This window comes from Schistosoma haematobium, chromosome ZW, assembly GCF_000699445.3.
Source record: "Schistosoma haematobium chromosome ZW, whole genome shotgun sequence".
In the NCBI taxonomy this organism is placed as follows: Eukaryota; Metazoa; Platyhelminthes; class Trematoda; order Strigeidida; family Schistosomatidae; genus Schistosoma; species Schistosoma haematobium.
This window is the reverse complement of record NC_067195.1, coordinates 83,539,147-83,559,316: the sequence shown is the minus strand read 5'-3', so window position 1 is coordinate 83,559,316 and position 20,170 is coordinate 83,539,147. Positions and strand designations below refer to the sequence as shown.

Below are 20,170 nucleotides of genomic sequence, written 5' to 3'. Positions count from 1 at the left end.
AGAAACTCGAGACCGACAATCAATTTCATCAGGTTTATACTAACTGTCATATTCCTAGCTAAACTAGGAAATAACTGACTTTGATAGTTTATTCAAAAATTCGCACTTACTGTCAATATATGGGTGACACGTACATCCTATGTAATGATATTACATCACTACTGAAGGTTCTTAGGCAATTCAATAAAGCATACCCAGCCAATAAGTTTACGTTTAAAGAAAGTGGAGGTGGACTAGCCTTCTTGAACGTTTTATTAACAAAAAAGCTGAGGGATCAATAGGGAAGTTAAACAGAAAAAATATCAGGATAGGGCAGTATACACATTTCCTTATCTTCGTACCTCCACAGTACAAAAGAAACCTGATAAAAACTCTTAGTTATCGAATACACACTATATGTTCAAGTGATATAGTTGAAGAAGGGCTAAACACTGCGTAATACTATTGGGGAAAAGAGATACCATGAGGAGTCTATAAACAAATATATAACCCCAAAGGTTAGAATAGGCAAAATACAAACAGAAAACAAGAAATCCATGTTTATTAGCTTACAATTTAGAGGTGGTGCAACCGAAGAAATACTATATATATATAGTATTTAATTTCTATTCAATTTTCAATAATGATCGATAATAATTTGTTTTAAAATTATCTGATCAACCGATCAACAGTCAATACTATGGCGTATAAAAAGCCTCAATAATTTTCAATCATTAGATTTATTATTATTATTAGCTTTATTCAACATTATATTTTTGGTACAACATAGAATTATCAGCACAAAGTATTTCAGCGAGCTTCCGTTTCTTATTGTTTGATCGACATTGACGATAAATATCGAGTGGTCGCCAGTTGGATATTAGCATTTCAGAAGTCGACATCTGAATAATATTCATTCTTTTCAATGTACATTGCCAGTCATCACGATGTCTCTGATTGTAGATTTTTGTAACTTCTGCAGCGAAAGGTCGTAAACCTTTCACAAACACACCTGAGTAGGTTATGTCATTAATTGACATATTGTTGAAATATCTAGATGGCAGGAATAGGTAGCCCAGATATTCAAGCAGGCCGTCCGGGTGTCCTATCCACTTAATTTAAATATAAGATTAGTTGATTGAATGTATTTTGTTTGTTCTTGTTATTGAAAAGTTATTAGTATTACAGTACAATATTAAGTTTTGGTTGATAATTAAAGTGGTGTTGGTGGGTGTACGTGTGTCTGTGGAGTGGGAAAGGGAGTAAAACTCTACTTTAATTTTATTTCAATGAAAAGAGGAGAAGAGAAAACTAGAAGGAGAGAGGAGTGAAATGATGATAGTGAATAAGTTGTCGTTAATTTAAATAGAACATTTTCAGTGGTTATCTGAACTCAGTAGCTAAGTGGATAATGTATTGGGCGTTTGAATATAGACATGAACACTGGAGCGCAGTTACATCTGAATGACAAGCACTCAGATAGAATGAAATGCGCATCATGGATTCCACTGCTTGCCACAATTCATCTATTCTGATAAGTTTATTGTAGATGCTTTTGAATATATGTAAGCTTTCTTTGTTTCTCATTTTGTAAATATTGAATTTATATACTAGAGATAATTCTAAGTGATTAAAGCGTAATCGTTTAGTGGCCAAATGACTGAACTGTTATTCTATAAGTTGTATGGTGGTGTGCACTACTTATGTGGACAGATATAAGTAGTATGTAGCAGGAATTGGGAGCAGAATGATTACCATAAGAAAAATGAAATAAGAGAAGAGGAAGGAAAAAGAAGAGTAACCGGAATAACAACATGATCGGAAGAGTGATGAAGCCCCCAAACGCCCTGGTATGGCCGAGAGCGGGGTGGGTTCGCCCTTCCTCTCGAAATACTCACACGGCCACGCGTATACAGCCTCTGCCAGGGAAGTCCTACTCATTGCCTTCTCGTGGCATTACTGTTGTTTACGAAAATGAGAGGACGAAAAGCGAATGTCCGGCGCTTTAACCGGATTCCAAACCAATGGTGTACATGGGCACCAGTATCCTGCGGGAACAAATGGCGTATGAACTAATCGTTGGTCACCGGCTCCCATGGGACTGCATCTCCTTACGATGCTCCGCTGCCTTGTGGGTTAGACCTTTAGGTCAAAGCCTCGGGGTGTGGCCCCCTAAGAGAACCACCTGCTTCGGTCTGGGCACCCGGGCAGTAACGCAGCCCACACGCAATTAATGAACTGAAATTGTGTGGCGCATATATATTTGGCGCACTCCTGTACCAATATATGTGTTCAAATAAAATAAATAAATAATAAAGAGTGATGAAGTATGTAAAAGACAACTGAAGGAAGATATGCAAATGATGTATTTAATGAATGATTTTCATATTTTGCTAAGCTACTGTGTAATTTTGTATATAACAGCAAATTGTTTTTCTCCACTGCAAGTCTGAGTTCACTAAAGTATGTTTTGAACAAGATGAACTGGTCGGTCATTATCACTAATGACTACAGACTCAAAAGTATAACTCAAGAACTATGTAGACGTAAGTTTCTACCTGGTAAATGAATTATGTTAAATTAGGAAAATAAGTTTCGGTTTGTACCAGAGAATAATGGATGCCATTTAATCTTTATTAGGGGATAGAAATGTATTGTGTCATTATACATGAACATGTGAATAGGTCATTAAGTTCCAGTGAGGTAATAATATTTCTCAAAGTCATGAAATGGTAGTATATGTATAGAAGAATTCAACATACAATTCAGAGATAGTGAAAATTTGTAGCTGATGAATGATTTCAACAACGCTTATCCATTCCCTAAAGCTAATCGATTTAATCATGAAGTCTTCGTTATTCTAAAGGAGAACATACATGAACTGATAACCTGTTTATATTAATGATGTTATCCATATGTTACAATGAAAGCTTCAAAATTAGACCAATCAACTTCAAAGTACTAGCACCACGAAAAAAGGAATTCAGTAAGACAGTTTAAACTAAGCATATCATCATCAGACAACAAACTTAATATTGGTGGCTAGATACTACGTCACCTATTGTTTAACAGTCACCATCTGGGAATCTCAATCACTAACACTACTACTGTGGTGTATGCTACTTATGTTTGTCGATATAAGTAGTATGTAACGCCAATCAGAAGAGGGATGCATGGCAGCAGAAGAATATGAAGGTCAACTTGAAAAAAGCAGAAAGGGAAATAGAAAGGAATTGAAACTTGGGAAAACCATACAGAATGTGAAGGACATATGACGGAATTTTACAAATGAAATATTCAATGTATAATTCTCATATCTTACCAAAAAATTCTGTAATTTTCTATTTAAATATAATACTACTACTAATAATAATAATAACACACGATTTAAGAAAAATGGTACTAAAATATAACTTACTGATTTCATCAATAATGATCCCATCCTCTACAGAAATATGAATAAATAAATTTGTCCAACGGTCATAGACAGATAGTTTTCTAGAAGAAAAAAAACAGGTTCTGAATCTACATAAATCATGGACTATTTACATGTGATGATATCCGAAGATCAACGAACATCTAATGAATTCATCACATTTATACGTTTAAAAAACAAGATATTTACTAACTTGAGTACTTGTGCAACAGTATTTGGACCAAACCAACTTCCAATAGATTTACCAAGTGATACACCTGTGAGGGCTAACAGCAAAGCAAACAACAAGAAACAAATAGACATTGATATCACATATTTATTATGAAGAGCAGTTTATCTTATGTTTTCGGCAATTGTCTCTTAGGAATTAAAGAAAACATGGTCTAAACGATAAGTAAGCATCATTAACAAAGGTTGAGTTGATTAATTAATAAGCACTTTCGTCTAAATTTAAACGAATAGTTTCACAATATTTGGGCGCCGAGTTCATATGAGACATTAAAAAGAAAAATATATTTGTAAAATCTCAGCGAATGAATTTTAAGTAAATCCAACGTTTCGCCTGGCAATCTGGTCCAAGCTTTTTCAAGGAAAATATAATCAAACAACAAAATTATCGAATATAAATAGGTACATGGTTCTTCGGTTTACTGTATACTGAATAAGTCATCCAACCAACTTGAAGGATTTTTTTAAATGGGTAGTTGTATTAATGTGTAAGAGACATGTTTATATGAAAATTAATAAAGGTCAAACAAATAAAAGTTCATTTGAAAATAATCAAGAGGAGAGAAAGAATAAGAAAAATTGTCGTGTTATCCTAGGCCATAGAATGACTTAAGGATTACAAGGTAAATTCAAGGTTATGACAAATTGTTTTGTTCACATAAGGACAAGGTATGTGTTAAGATAACAGAATGTGTTTATACGCAAGTGATGTGAGAAGAATTTCATTCAACTAAATATTGACTACGGTCTGTGTATATTAAGAAAAACAGATCATTTTTATATATGAAATGAATCAAAAATGCCAAAGACTGCATTAAACGTAGATAAATAAGATAAGTAAACAAAATAAAAGAGGAATGTATATGTAATTGAAGGTGTGTGTTATTTTAATGTTCCAATCAATTGTTTAACATATTCAGATAAGATAACGGATTTGAATCATTGAGCGTATTATCTATCAATTAGTTACTATGTCATAAATATATCAAATGGCAAAAAGGAGATCAGGTTTACTTATTAATTATTAGTTGCCATGGGACAGCTAGTTGTATTCCATCTTTCCTATTAATATTAATGATGATGTCACAGGTATTCAGTGTTTGACAACGCTTTTACCAGTAACACCTTCTAATATATTTCGTTCCCACCAAGAGAAATCAAAAGACAGAGTCGAGGAGATCGGAAGAGTGTATTTGGCGATTACCAATATATCGGAATTCTCTGATCTAATCTGGCTAGCGATTGCGGTTGATGTTGAGCACGGCGTTACCACACGTGATCTGGTGCGGATGCATGACCGAGCGCCTTCAGCTAGATGAGTCCAATAAAACATATGGTCAGCATCCAATGTCGAAGACTTATAGCTATTTATTTTGGGGATTTATTTACCGCTACAGATCACTCCCCCCCTAGTGGGGCAGTGACGACCCTAAGACGTGGCCAGCCAGAAGTTTAAACCCAACGAGTTTGTCGTTGGTAAACACCCTTCTGATAACTTACTAAGTGTAGCAGCGTCTGGTCGTCTTTCCTTACTACATGGGACCGATGTACAACATAGTAAAAAAAGAAAGTTACAACGAAAATTTCGACTCCTCGTAAAATACATCGTTCTTTTCCAGTCGTCCTGGAAAAGAAAAAAGAAAGTGTAAGTGCATGTCGAAATACACTCGTATGTGCGTGAAAACACAATGTCGGCGAAAAAATGGAAAATATACTCAAGCACACGTAATAGCGTTAAAAAAATAATTTTTTGTTTTTTTTTAAAAATAAAAATAAAAATATATAGGCATATTAAAATTGTTTTTTTTTTAAAATATTATATATCGTAAAAAGAAAAATCGAGATAATATAAAATGTCGAGTAGTGCCTTACGTGCAGTAGTCGTTTAAATGTTCTGGAAATCTTACTCTTCCTCCAGAACGCGTCGTTTTACGTTTATTTTCAGATACATTCGGAGTATCATCGCTAGTGTTGGTTGTCGGATGAGGAATTATGTGTAGGAGTCGTGTTGTGCGATTGTACCGAAAGAAAGTCGACGTGAATAGGATTTCCTTCTAAATATGCTGCTTTTAAGCGATCGATGCTGATGCTATCGTTTGTTCCGTTCTTGTCGACTATATAGTACTTAGATTCACGTTGAAGAACTTTGAAGGGTCCTTCGTATGCTGATTCGAATGGTCGTCGATGCGAGTCTCGACGAACGAAAACGTGTGTACTATATCGTAAGTCAGGTTGAACGAAAACATCGGTTGATTGTGGTCGAGTGGAAGCAGGTTTAACTGAACGCATTGCGTTTGTAAGCCTGTTCGTGTAGGAGGTTAGATCCATGTTCACTGAAGAGGACGAAGGATCCACGAATTCTCCTGGAAGTCGAAGTGTCGTTCCATAAACGAGTTGGGCCGCAGTGTATCCAATGTCAGCTTTCACTGCATTGTGAATACCTAGTAAAACAAGTGGAAGAGCGTCGGTCCACTGTGAAACGTTTGCAGCTGATAGTGGAGCTTTCAGTTGTCGGTGAAAGCGTTCTACCAACCCGTTTGCTTGTGGGTGGTAGGCGGTCGTTCGGAAGCGAGTGATTCCTAGAAGTGTGGTCAGACGACGGAAAAGTTCAGACTCAAACTGACGTCCGCGATCTGTAGTGATGGTTGAAGGGCAACCGAAGTTTGCTACCCATCGTTCGACGAAGGTGCGAGCCACTGTTTCAGCAGTGATGTCCTTGATAGGCACTGCTTCTGGCCATCGAGTGAAACGGTCTACGCAGGTTAAGAGATAAGAGTATCCATTTGAATCTGGTAAAGGTCCTACCAAATCCAGATGAACATGGTCGAAACGAGCATCGGGAGTTCTAAATGAGCCCAAGGGACATTTATTGTGTCTGATAACCTTAGATTTTTGGCAGCTTACACAGGAGCGTGCCCACTCCCTCACGTCTTTATTCATTCCAGGCCAGCAAGACCTTTCTGCTATAGGCTTGATGGTTGCACGGACGCCTGGATGAGAAAGTTTGTGCAATGTATTGAAGACATTGCGTCGATAATGTTTCGGCACGATTGGGCGATCCCTTCCTGTAGATGTGTCACAAAGTAAGGTTTCCTTACCTGTTCCCATCTGTTTGATGCATAGTTTAAGTGTTGTGGACGATAACTCGTGCTGAAGATCACTGTCTTCTTTTTGAAGCTCGGCGAGTTTAAGAAGGTCGATTCCTTGGAAACTGTTCAAGGAAGTTATGCGAGATAAGGCGTCTGCAACTACATTGTTTGCTCCAGAGATGTGTTGAATATCCGAAGTAAACTGCGAAATGTAGTCCAGTTGTCGAGACTCACGGGGAGAGTACTTGTCAGAAGGAGAGCTTAACGAGAAAGTGAGCGGTTTATGGTCCGTGAAAAGAGTGAATTCACGACCTTCGATGTAGTGTTGGAAATGCCGTACAGCACAATACATAGCTAGGAGTTCCCTACCGAATGTGCTGTACCTCGATTCGGTGTCTAGCAACCTTCTAGAGAAAAATGCCAAGGGTTGCCAGGAGTTGTTAACCCATTGTTGTAAGACGCCTCCGATTGCCGAGTCCGATGCGTCTACTGCGATACTAATCGGTGCGTCGGTGTCCTGATGTGCGAGCATTGTTGCTTTAGCAATCAGTTCCTTAACTGTGGAGAATGCTTTTCGTGCGGTGTCGTCCAAATTAATGGATTTCGCATTTCCACGAAGTTGGTCGGACAGAGGTTTCATCGGTAATGCGCATTTGGGTATGAAACGTCTATAGAAACTTACGAGGCCGTTAAACGTGCGTAATTGCTTGACGGTGGTCGGTTCTGGGTAATCCAGAATGGCCGCCACTTTGGTTCTAAGGGGTCGGATACCTTGAGCATCGATAGTGTGTCCCAGAAAGTCTAATGAGTCGGTTCCAATTTGGCATTTCTGAACGTTTACAGTAATGCCATGTTTTTGTAATCGTTCGAAAACAAGATCCAGATGCTTGAGATGTGTTTCTCTGTCCGGACTTGCGATTAGGCAGTCATCAACATACGCATGTACGAAGTTGAGACCTCGAAAAACGTCGTCTATGAATCTTTGGAATGTTTGAGCAGCGTTCCTTAGGCCGAAAGGCATTCGCAAAAATTCATAGAGTCCGAAGGGAGTTATGATAGCTGTTTTCGGTATGTCGTCAGTAGCCATAGGGATTTGGTTATACGCTTTAACCAAGTCGATTTTCGAAAAGACAGTTGTACCTTTCAAGGTAGCTGTCAAATCGTGAATGTGAGGCAACGGGTAACGATCGGGAATGGTTTTCGCGTTCAATCGTCGATAGTCATCAGTTGGACGCCAATCGTTGCTGTCCTTTTTAGGGACCATGTGCAACGGAGATGCATATGGGCTGTTTGACGGTCGTATGATTCCTAAGTCTATCATATGGTCGAACTCGTTTTTCGCTAACCTTAGCTTTTCGGGAGCTAGTCGTCGTGCTTCAGAAAATACAGGTGGTCCTGTAGTCGTGATGTGATGTGTAACGTTGCTGGTTACACACGGTAATCTCGGTTGAGTTTGTTGTATCCCAGGGTACTTATCGAATAGTGGCTGATAGAGTGGGTCTATCATATGTTTAATTGTGACTGGGGATAATTTGCAACCAGTAAAAGAAGTTACGCAAACGGATAAATTAGTGTTTCCGTCTACTAGCCTCCGTTTGCGCGTGTCGATGATCAGATTGTGATGTTGTAGAAGGTCCATACCAATGATTGGCATAGAAACATCTGCAACAACGAAAATCCAGTGAATGGGTTTGCGTAAACCCACGTTAAGGTAAACGTACCTTTTGCCATACGTAGCGATCGGTTTTCCGTTTGCCGCCTGTAAGTTTAGGGTCGATTCGTGAAGTCGGTCGTTAGGATTTGCTGGGAGAACGCTAACTTCTGCGCCAGTGTCGACGAGGTAGCGAGCTCTCGTTGTCACATCTGTGACGAATAACAGACGGCTTTGTTCGCCGGCTACGGTTGCCGTTAACGCGTGCCGGCTTGGAAGTTTCCCGAGTTGTTTTTCGAGTCACTCGGTTTCGTGTTGGGAAAATTGCAGGGTTTTCTGCAATTTCTGGAAAACTTTCCATACTGGTTATGATACCAGCACTAGTCGGGGTTATCTGTCTCTCGTGGTCTAGAGACAAATCGCTTACGTGAAATGCTTCTACGTGGAGTGCGCGGTCTCTTACAGTCGGTACGAAGATTAAGACAACGCGTGAGTGTATGACATAACTCGGTTATATCATTCTGAGTCGTTTGAGGTTTTTCTTTGACTGAAAATACCTCGGTAGTAGATTTCGTAATTTCTAAAATGCGGTCGGCAGATGCAGCTAGCTCGTCTAAGGCGTTGTTCTGGAACGAGACCAGAACTGCTTGCACCTGTTGGGGAAGTTTTGACAAGAAGAGTTGTTTGAATAGACCTTCGTCGAAAGTTCTTGGGCCTATTACCTCTCTCATCCGTTGCAACATGTCCGTCACAGAACCGTGTTGCAGGTCGATGTTATTGAAGAGTTGATCTAACCTTTGTCGATCGGTTAGGTCTCCTCGTTTAAGAATCGAGCGTTTTAAGATTTCGTAAGGATCGGAAACATCACTAGTAAACATACTAGGTGTTACGTACCTGTTGAATTCGCGCGGTAGTGCCTTGACTACTGCGAGGAATTGTGCACGTGTGTCGATCACGCCGTGCTCGGAGAAGTCGGCTTCTGCGTAGCGAAACCAGGCTTCGATGTTGTCGGGCTAGAAAGGCATCAGTTGAAACGAAGGCGGGGACAAAGTCTTAAGCTTGAGTACTTTAGGTGTCTGTTCAGTCATGATGAAGTATGAAGTACGATAATGAACGAGGGGAAAATATATATATCCAAGAAAAAACACGAAAAAAAAATCACAATGTTTAAAAAAAATAAAAAAAATAAGGTAATGATATATAAAAATCCCAAAAAGGAACAGACTCACAGTTGCAATATTAATATTAATAGGAGAGATGGAATACAACTAGCTGTCCCATGGCAACTAATAATTAATAAGTAAACCTGATCTCCTTTTTGCCATTTGATATATTTATGACATAGTAACTAATTGATAGATAATACGCTCAATGATTCAAATCCGTTATCTTATCTGAATATGTTAAACAATTGATTGGAACATTAAAATAACACACACCTTCAATTACATATACATTCCTCTTTTATTTTGTTTACTTATCTTATTTATCTACGTTTAATGCAGTCTTTGGCATTTTTGATTCATTTCATATATAAAAATGATCTGTTTTTCTTAATATACACAGACCGTAGTCAATATTTAGTTGAATGAAATTCTTCTCACATCACTTGCGTATAAACACATTCTGTTATCTTAACACATACCTTGTCCTTATGTGAACAAAACAATTTGTCATAACCTTGAATTTACCTTGTAATCCTTAAGTCATTCTATGGCCTAGGATAACACGACAATTTTTCTTATTCTTTCTCTCCTCTTGATTATTTTCAAATGAACTTTTATTTGTTTGACCTTTATTAATTTTCATATAAACATGTCTCTTACACATTGACTTGATTATTCCAAATAAATTAGGGACTGGGTAGAATAATAACAAAATAAGGATATATTTGTAATATCCTAACACAAGTTTGGAACTTTAATTTAATTTCGGTTATTTGTTTATTTACTCTGAAAAATCAACTTAAATTAAGTTGAGAAACGTCAAAGATCCTTATTTCTACTCATCAGTCTAAAGTGTAGTTTCTATCATGTAGAAGCAACAAGATTCCTATTTGTGATAATACTCACTTGCTCAGACCGAAGTAGATGGAGTGGAGTTCAAGTCGCAACGTAATGTATGAAAGCCGAACACCTCAACTACTAAGCAACTGCATGCTTTGTTTCACTCAGTGACAGTATTAACCTTCAGAAAAGTTATTTTTATTAAAAATGACTATAGTTTTGGATCGTAACAAAGTAGTAATTCAGTTTTAAACAGGATTTATAAAGTAAATGAATTGGTGGCTTATTAGTTGAATGGCTCGATATTCAATCAGCAGGCTGCTGGTTCAAATGTCGCTTAGCTTATTTTGGCTCGAACAATTATATAGTATTACAATCCCTGACGTGAATAGAGAAACAAAGAAGCTACGACGAACAAAGGACGGCATTTTTAGGAACACTATTTCACATAAATCAAAGTTTGTGAAATACTAACGCTTAGTTTTGTTCCTAGTGATTCCATAAACCATAAGCTTCCTGCCATACCCTTTTTTGTTGCAAAGTTATTGTAATTTAAACGTAATCTTCGGTACTCGACTTTACTTCCATAATGTCCAGTTTGGACATAATTGTATTTTTATAATCGTTTGGACGTCGTGATCATGTTAGTCATCTATTTATTGACGTAACTTTTTGCATTAATTTGAATCTGAATTAGAGATAAACTGAGTAGTGTTCAAGTTAACTCGTCTTTCCTCTCGCTTGTCAACTAATCAGGTGACAGAATAGTTGTTATCTCTGCCCAAGGCCGTTAGTCACAGTACGGACTCACTCATTTATAACCTCAAAGTTGAACCAGTTAGCTCTAGTGTCAAGGCCTTAACCTAAATCGGGACAAGTTCATTTCTGTATATTGTTGGGAAGACAGATCAAGGACGTAATAACCACTCACATGTAAAGTTTGGCTATCAACAGAACACGAGATTTCCGAATTGCATTCTTTTACTTAGTAATCCATTGTTATTTAATAAAACAAAATCAACAGTTGGCAGTATGATCGTTGTATACTACAAGAGAGGGTGATCACGACTTCAAATACTTTAGGAATAAGGTTTCTAAAAGAGGCAGTGACTGGCACGGATTTTAAGTTCTATGAAGGCATACATTTTGTGGAGGTCGAAGAAGCACTGTTTTATTGAGTCTCAACAAGACAAAAACGGTTGTTTTTCAAAACAATCAGCAAGTATACGTTGAACATTTCATTGATAAAAAACATAGTTTCTCTAGTTCACTTTTATGGTGGTTACTTGAATCTTCCCATTGACGTTTAAGACTGCAATTGATCAGTCACTTATTGGCATATGTGCACACTGTGCGTATTCGCTTGATATTACCTTAATCCACAAGCATTATAAGCAAAGATAGATGCTGGCTAGCAGAGGGATCCAGGACACGCGTTTCGTCCGATTTGGGACTCGTCAGTAGGATGGACCTGCATCCCAGATTTGATATATACTCCGGGACTCGAACCCAGTACCATTTGCTTCAAACGTCATTGCATTACCCATTTAGCTACTGAGTTTAGATAGCCACTAACTTGTGCAATGGGGTGAAGTCCAATTCATTTTGTTTAAGCGCTGAATAAAGTCATTTTAATAGGATATATTTAGTTGCAAGATATATTTAGAATGACAGTTTGTAAAGTCTACCAGAAGTATACTAGCTATTCTTCACAGGGTTTGAGCCTATAATTGGCAGATAGAGATTATCATCACGTTGATTCATATCTAGAAGTCTACACTGAGTTATGGAACTTTAAAGAATTTGTATTTATCTTGAAAGCCCAAATTAAAAGCACAATATATGTACTAGGTTATAGATACTTAATTGTATACAAAGCTTAAACAGAAGTATACTTGCAATCATTTTTGAAATAGCTGTTGATTAGTCTATAACAAGGATTAATTTGAAGTAACCAAAAAAGTAGTTTCGTATCACCAGAAAGGTTTGTGTAACTAGTATGCATAAAACAGACATCTACATGTTCAGACTGGTAAACGTTAATGTTTATTCATGGAACGAATCCTATGAAACGAGATTTAGGAAATAATTTGAATATATTAATCATGTGTTTAGTACCGAATTTATAAACTTTATTTTGACAACCCCATACTTTATTAGATTGTACACCATATCAAATAGTACCTGAGGAGTGACCAATAATAATTATTTTTATGAAACTATTAAGCAGTGAGGATCAAATAATCAGAGGTTCAAATCCACTTTAGTTACTTTAATGGTCGGTTTAGACTAGATAGAATAGCTTTCAGAATACTAGATAAATCTAAATATGATTACCCAGTCATAACCAACGGAGAACCTGACACAATCATGCTTTATTTCACATTACCAAACCATATCAATACGACCAGATAAAAAAACAAGTGCAATAACAGAGTTGAAGTAACGTAGTGACGACACTGAGAAAGACTAATAATTGAGAATGAGGTTCTTCTTCTTATTATTATTATTTAATAATAATAATAATAATAATAATAACGATAATAATAATGAAAAATTATGTATCAAGGAATAATGGAATTCAGAATGTTGAGAAAAATGTAGATGCATCTGCCCCATTGTAGCTGACTCTGAGTCATATCACTTAACGTCTTCAGCCACTGATTGCAGTTATCGCGTCGACTTTAACCACGTAGTCTCCACCTACCAACAGACAATAACTTTATGGACTGTTGCTACATCTTGATTTGGGTGTCTCTGGTTCTTTTTCAAATGACTTCTACACTAACAAATAATACCCATCGACGCGCAGGGTAATTGGAGATACGTAAAATATGTTCTAATCATCTCAGTCGATTTACCATACTTGCCTAACTCCAACACTATTCACCCAGTCATTTCATGAAAAAAGATCGCTGCTTCGAAGAAATCGATGCTTAAAGTTCTATCGGTAACCTGTCTTATATCTTCATGGACCATATTTTGCAGCCGAAGAGTAGATTTATAGGTGGTATACTCCCGCTTAGGTTAGAAGACTGGCATTTCGCTTACGCCATAAATTATGTAATTTTGCGAGAACCAGGAGAGCTTTGTGAATCCGTGCAGAAAATTTGTCAAAAGATTATTCCATCAAAGCTGGTGAAATTCCTAAGTTGATAAATGAACATCCATGACAAAATTAGGTATAAAGGAGGAAAGTGAGGAACTCCAACGAATACCACTTTAGGTTAATGATTTGAATGATAATTCACCATAAGCTATAACTCAACCGATGGTGTTCGTAAAGAGAGCCTATTTAAAGTTTATGTACTTAAGTAACGTGATTTATATTATTCAGTTGGTAAAGTTTTAGTTGTTTTACAAATACTGGCGACAAATACCTTAAACAAGTTAGTAGTACACCACGATTTTATAAAACAAGGAAAAGTATTATATTTACTAATAGTTTGAATGGAATAAAGCGCAGACCGTCGATCTTGAAACATTTGTAGAAGACGATAATATTCCGGGCTTTCTTGTTCAGGACTCCATTTCCACGCTGAAAGATGGTGATAAAATAATTAGCGGGTTATTTTGTTAAAATAAAGGAATCATATTATATACAAACTTTAGATGTGATAGTAAATATTGATCAGTAAAAGAAGTTTTGATTTTACTCTACTTCTATTGCGCTCAATCAATAAGGAAAATAATAATGGAAGTACCATTCTTTGACGCAGGTAGAGATTTATTTGACAACACAAAAACAACTAAACTCAGTAATAGTGATATGATCAAAATCCACAAATGAGGTCACGTCGTGTTAATCAAAAATCGCTTAACTGACAGATGTTATTGGCCAGGAAATGGTTTCATCTTCTAAGGAGTAATATATATATATATATATATCAGCATTAATTGTCATTAGTCGTAGTGCTATTCAATGAACTTTGTGAAACATCCGAACCACAAGTAACTAAGATTGGCATGTTTCTTCAACACGCGGTCAAAATCACCACAAAAAGCTGAAATCTTTACGATAAACATGAAGTTATCATGAGAAAAAGAATTGGTAAGATACTAAATATTTGCAAAAAAACGTAGATATTTATTCAACGCATCTGTGTTCTGGAATATTTTCGAAAAAAAATTATTATTTACTAAGAAATAAACATCATTACTGGAAAAGATACAAGTATGGCAAGACTATGATAACTCGACCGTTGTTATTACCTTGACGTGGTGGTCGGGCTTGCCTATCTTGAAGAAGCAACTGGGCTATAATGGCTGGAACAACCGTTCCCCCAAGGCCCTAAATTGCCAGACATGTCGGTTGAAGAGCGGTAAGACTAAAAGCAACAAACCCAAGGTCCGAAGGCGAAGCCATACTGCTGACTGTACAGGGGTGTGACAGCAGTAAGGTGTTTCCCTCAGACAACCAGCATGACCGCGATGCTGCCCTCCCACAGGGAGAGGTGGGGTTAGAAAAGGTCGACCCTAAAAATGCACACCTCGCCTTATCCCACGTATACCCATCTCCGGCGGTAAGGTCTCAAAACGTAAGGAGTTAACACGAAAATTACTCATAAAAAGGTCGTGTGTGACCGACCTCAAGCAGTTATCTTTTGGGCACCGCACTGCGTTCACGCTTTCAGGTCATTAAGACCACCTCTAACCCAATTTCCCTTTCAGGTACCTCTAGAAGAACCCTTCCACGGTGTGAGCAATCGGGAAGTGATGACCACCCTCATACCTCTGACAGCACTCAAGACTGACTAACTGAGACTATGATAAATAATTCACAAAATGATATACTATTATGTAGACAAAATCAATTTATTTTTTAGTCCATTAAATTAGGACTTAACATTAGTAGATTTGAATATATACAGAAAGAGATTATTATCACTTAGATTTTAATAACCAACCTGGTGATAAAGTTTAACATTACAGTTTTAGAATTCTTGTATATTTGAAAGAAATGAAATCAATTCACTTCTATCTTTTGTATAAGGTTATTTGTTGGAATTTAATTAGTCGGCAACCTATAATTTAAATTTTATTCCTAATGAAGTAAGAACAATCTATAGGCAACTTATTAAGCATTCAAATGACAATGATGTTATAAACAGTAAATTTAAAAGCTCGATATATATATATATATATATATATATATATATATATATAAACAGACTTCGTCCGAGGTGAAATCTTAACATGGCTTCAGCAAGAATCATTTGTCCGCAGCGATGCATACAACCCCATCCAGCATCTGATTTAGGACCATTTCGACTGCCAATTGGGGAGAAACCCTTTCGGTAAGTCATCCATAGTCGAGACTTTAGGTGACGTGCAATTTCCTCCCTATCTGGAACAGCAAAAAGAAAAGTGTAAACAAAAACAAACAGTAATATAGTCACAGGGAAAAAGCAGTTCACGGTGAAAGATAAAACTGCGTAGTAAAAAAATATATGAAGTTAACTAGCTTCGTACATGTTTCCCATAATAAGATTCCCAAGAATCAGTCTTATGAATCACATTTATCTAAACATAAATATTCGTACAAATGGGAGCCAAAACAAATAAGCACCACACAAATATGTAATCGTGAAGGAAAAGAGGGAGGAGAGTATAATCAAGTAAATAAACGAATAGAAATAAGTGAAGAAGAGCACATTATAGTGAGAGATAAATTCGTTTGAAAAAATACGACTAAGAAAAATTCTTCCGGTTAGAGAAGTTCCGCTCATTTTTATGAAGAATGTAAAGGAAAGCTACAACAAGACCGTCAATAGCTTCTATTCGGAGCCATTTCTGATAGCATCTCAAGCCATCATCTCTCGGACCTGAACAAGGTTCAACCAGTTAGTCAAACACATCCAGGGAGTCGTGAACTTACAGACACCAGTCTTATACAGCTTTTTACATACCCCAGGAACCTGTCACAGACTAACCACTTCTTTCTTTTCCAACTAACCTCTGTCAACAATTAATGCATGGTGCGACAGCCACTGGAATAGTAACTGTAACACATGTCCGAGACATAGAAGTCAATGTTTCAAGGTGGTGAAACCAAGTGAGTTGTCATCACTTTGAGCAAACACATTGCCGAAATTCACTATTACTAACATAATGTTGCCACTGAATGTCAGAAATGTTTTAGAGACAACAGTGATTGAACACAGAGTTGCTTAATATCCTCAATTCGGAAAAGCCAGGTTTCACAAGGATATAGGGAAACAACCATCACTGACGAATTATAAAGCTGATCTTTTACGCCCACACTAACATTACGTTGGCTCAGATTGGCATAAGCCACTATGGCTGTTGTTATAGGCAGGTGGGTCTCATCACTCACGACACCACCAACACTCAGACAACTGACTACATACACAAACTTCTTAGCTACTATCGGTTCATAACAAAGAGTGAGTGCAGGGACAAGCCCTCACTAGTTTTGTAAAAATACTTCGTAGTTAAAAGATTTATTTATTTATTTGAACACATAAATATTGGTACAAGACAGCGCCAATATATATGCGCCACACAAAACAATGAGAATTTAAAGAGAAGGAAAAAGAAAAAAGGTAAGGAGCGTTAAAAAATAAAAGAACAATAACGAAGAGATTGGTGTAAGGTAGTGTAATAATAATAATAATAATAATAATAATAATAATAATAGAGGGAACGGAAAGGTACAATCAGAAGAATTCTTTCAGTTAAGGAAGACACAACCACTTTTATGAAGAAAGTAAAAAAAGGTTACAGCAGGATCGCCACTGGCTTCTATTCTAAGCCATATCTGATAACTTCCCTAGCCACTGTGTTGCACCATATCTCGGACCTCAGCCAGGGAGTCTTGGAGGACCCACAGAAGCCAGCCCTTTGCAGCTTTCTTTCATACCACGACACCATGTCATATACTGACCACCTCTCCGCTTCTTCCAACCAGTCCCAGAGTCGGCAAATAATGCATGACGTGGAATTCTCTGGGACGACATTGGGAGAACATGTCCAAGCCACCGAAGTCGGTGTTTCAAGATGGTGACACCAATTGCATTATCGTCTCTGTGCCCGAACACACGATACCGAACCTCTGCATTAATAACATGGTGTTGTCACTGGATGTCAGCAATCCTTCGGAAACACCGATGATCGAACACAGAGAGTCGTCTAACGTCCTCAACTCGGAGAGGCCAAGTTTCAAAAGCATAGAGCAAAACTGCTCTCACCGACGCGTTGTAGATCCAACCTTTTACAGCCAGACTGACATCACGAAGGCGCCAAAGATGGCCCAGATTGGCATCAGCCGCTCTGGCTTTCACTATACGTGCATTGATGTCATCACTCACACCCCCACCAGCACTTATGCAGCTACCTAGATACACGAACTTCTCCACTACTTCTATCTGCTCACCATCCAGGGTGAGTACAGGATTAGAATCCTGCCAGTCTAGTAGAAGTACTTTGCACTTCGAAGGTGCAAAGCACATACCATACCTACGGACACTGATTGCCAACTGATTAAGTGCGGATTGCATGCCTTGGGCATTATCGCACAGTAAGACAATATCATCCGCATATTCAAGGTCAAGAAGTCTTTCTCCGGGCAACAGATCCACACCGCCATCACTTACATCCATCAGAGCTGTTTCCAGAATGTCATCGATGGCTAAGTTGGAGAGGAATGCTGAGATTGGGCAACGCTGCCTAACCCCACTGCTAGAATGGAACAATGGAGAGAGGTGTTTGTATGCCCTCACTCTGCCTGAGGTGTTTGTAGCTCGGTTTGATACTTACGAGCAACAGAAGTTGCAACCAGCTTGCTAATATCAATCCGTTGATGGCAGTCACTTCGTTGGCCACTGAAAAGTAAGGTAAGATTGGCGCAGACCAAGGCATGGTCAGAGTCCAGATAGGTACTCCAAAGGGAGCGGCAGTCTTGTACACAACCACGCCAGCGGTAGCTGATTGCGATGTGATCAATCTGAGTCCAGGCTTGGGATGCAGAGGGAGGACGCCAGGCGGCACATCGGCGATGACTGTGCCGAAAGTTAGTGCTAGCCAGAAACAGGTTGTGGTCTGTGCACAGTTGCAGTAGACGGTCCCCGTTATCTGTCCTACGACCAACAAGTCCCCATCGGCCACCTGAACGACTCTCTTCTGTGCCTAGACGCCCGACCTGAGCATTCAAGTCTCTGGCTAGTACTACGATATCTGTCGAACGCACTTTCTGGAGAAGAACAGTCAACTGGTGGTAGAATTCATCCCACTCTCGGCCATACCAGGGCATTTGGGGGCTACTAGAAAGTTCCATCAAAGTGAGAAGAGATCGGCATGAGAAACGATGTCTTTTCGTCATCTCCGCCTATGCCCCGACGGATTGCAGCCCGGATGCAATCAAGGTCTTTGATTTCTAATCGTTCGGAGGCTTAAGTCAACAACAAAGTCTCTTGAGCAGTTATACTAATTGAAAACAACTATGGGAATAAACTAGCATAGCTAAGAAAGTATTATTTACCAAATAACCTGGCACAATAACCCATTAGTGCAATTCCCAAAACTGAGAAAATTTATTTGAAACTATGGGAAGATAAGCATTTAGTGCCTCGACTTATAGTTTCAGAACAGACTGAAAAACAAATCTCGAGATCTCTGAATACTTAGGACACTTGATTGTGGTGTTGCGAATGATTTGCTATATCCAGTTATTACTCAAGTTTTACATTTTGAAAGGCCAAATATTAGTGAGACTTTAATTTATGGAGGACTTTTGAGCGATAATAAACCACAGTTTCGAGTGAAATTCGGTGACAGCATCCGAAGGAATAAATAATCATTTAAGGCATTCTTTGAAACTCGATGGCCACAGTTTTGCAACCGAACCAACTGTTTATAGCTATATTGTCTAAGGTCTTCGACCAAAGAATGGGACTATTTTGTAAACAGTAACGTTTACTAATAAATCGCCCTTACCTTTGGAAATTTATAGAATGAATACTAACTTATTGATAATTAAAAATAATTACATGCAGAAGACATATAAATAACTCACATAGAAGCAAAATCATAGAGAAATACTTGTAAGGTACATCAAAGCAACTCCAAAACGAGCCTTCTGATTAGAATTAAAGACTGGATGGCAATGTTAGGAATCGAGCTCACATTGAAGTTACTTCGGGATACCTTTAAAGTATTTGACTATGAATCTGCATTTATTTGAGTCCCTTATTTTTTTGTGTGCCTTAAATATAATCTAGGTCTTTGGGTACAGCCCAATGTTTTTAAACTCGACAGTGAAGTGTAAGCAAAAGCCAGAACAAAGATTTCAAACACAAATGATGGAGGACATTTAATACATTCACACTTACCATCTAAAGAGTCATACTTACAGCCCAATATATAAACAGATTTAGAAACACTAGGAAGATAAGGATGGTCAGGAATTGAACCTGAATGGTTGAAAACTGCTATAGAAACTTCTTCAAATTAATATTTAACAAACCCTCCCACTGGGAATCCATGATACATTAATAAACCAAGTTGGACATATTCACATCCCTGTTTCAGTAGCGAAGTAGTAATCATAACCGCCACACATTTGGAAGTATTCAATGTGTCCATTGATTGTCATCGGCGAGGAATGCTGTTAACCATTTGGCTTTTGTTATAACGTGCAGCAATCATTTACACGAAGGACCAGTTTCTTTACAAAAGTTTTCAACAATGATGTTCAGCCTTCAGTCAATCTTCAGTGATAATGATAGTAGGTTGATGGACATGTGTTAACACTTACAGTTTA

At 37.9% G+C, this 20,170-nt stretch overlaps 1 protein-coding gene across 4 annotated transcripts in view; it reads right to left on the bottom strand.

Annotated features, from left to right (window-relative positions):
• ATG4B_1 (Cysteine protease atg4b) overlaps nucleotides 1-19,963 on the bottom strand; it is a 36,444-nt gene extending 16,481 nt beyond the window's left edge. The window contains exons 1-6 of one of the 4 annotated variants that reach the window (XM_051212497.1): nucleotides 19,874-19,963; nucleotides 19,740-19,838; nucleotides 15,563-15,736; nucleotides 13,829-13,927; nucleotides 3,609-3,681; nucleotides 3,398-3,477 (exon numbers count right to left, since the gene is read on the bottom strand). In XM_051212497.1, the coding sequence (XP_051072683.1) occupies nucleotides 3,398-3,477; nucleotides 3,609-3,681; nucleotides 13,829-13,927; nucleotides 15,563-15,736; nucleotides 19,740-19,838; nucleotides 19,874-19,892 (544 nt within the window). In that variant the 5' untranslated portion in view covers nucleotides 19,893-19,963. Of the gene's footprint in view, nucleotides 1-3,397; nucleotides 3,478-3,608; nucleotides 3,682-5,398; nucleotides 13,928-15,562; nucleotides 15,737-19,739; nucleotides 19,839-19,873 lie in introns of those variants that run through there. The other 3 variants (XM_051212500.1, XM_051212499.1, XM_051212498.1) reach the window with 3 other exon arrangements.
• Nucleotides 19,964-20,170: the final 207 nt, after the last annotated feature.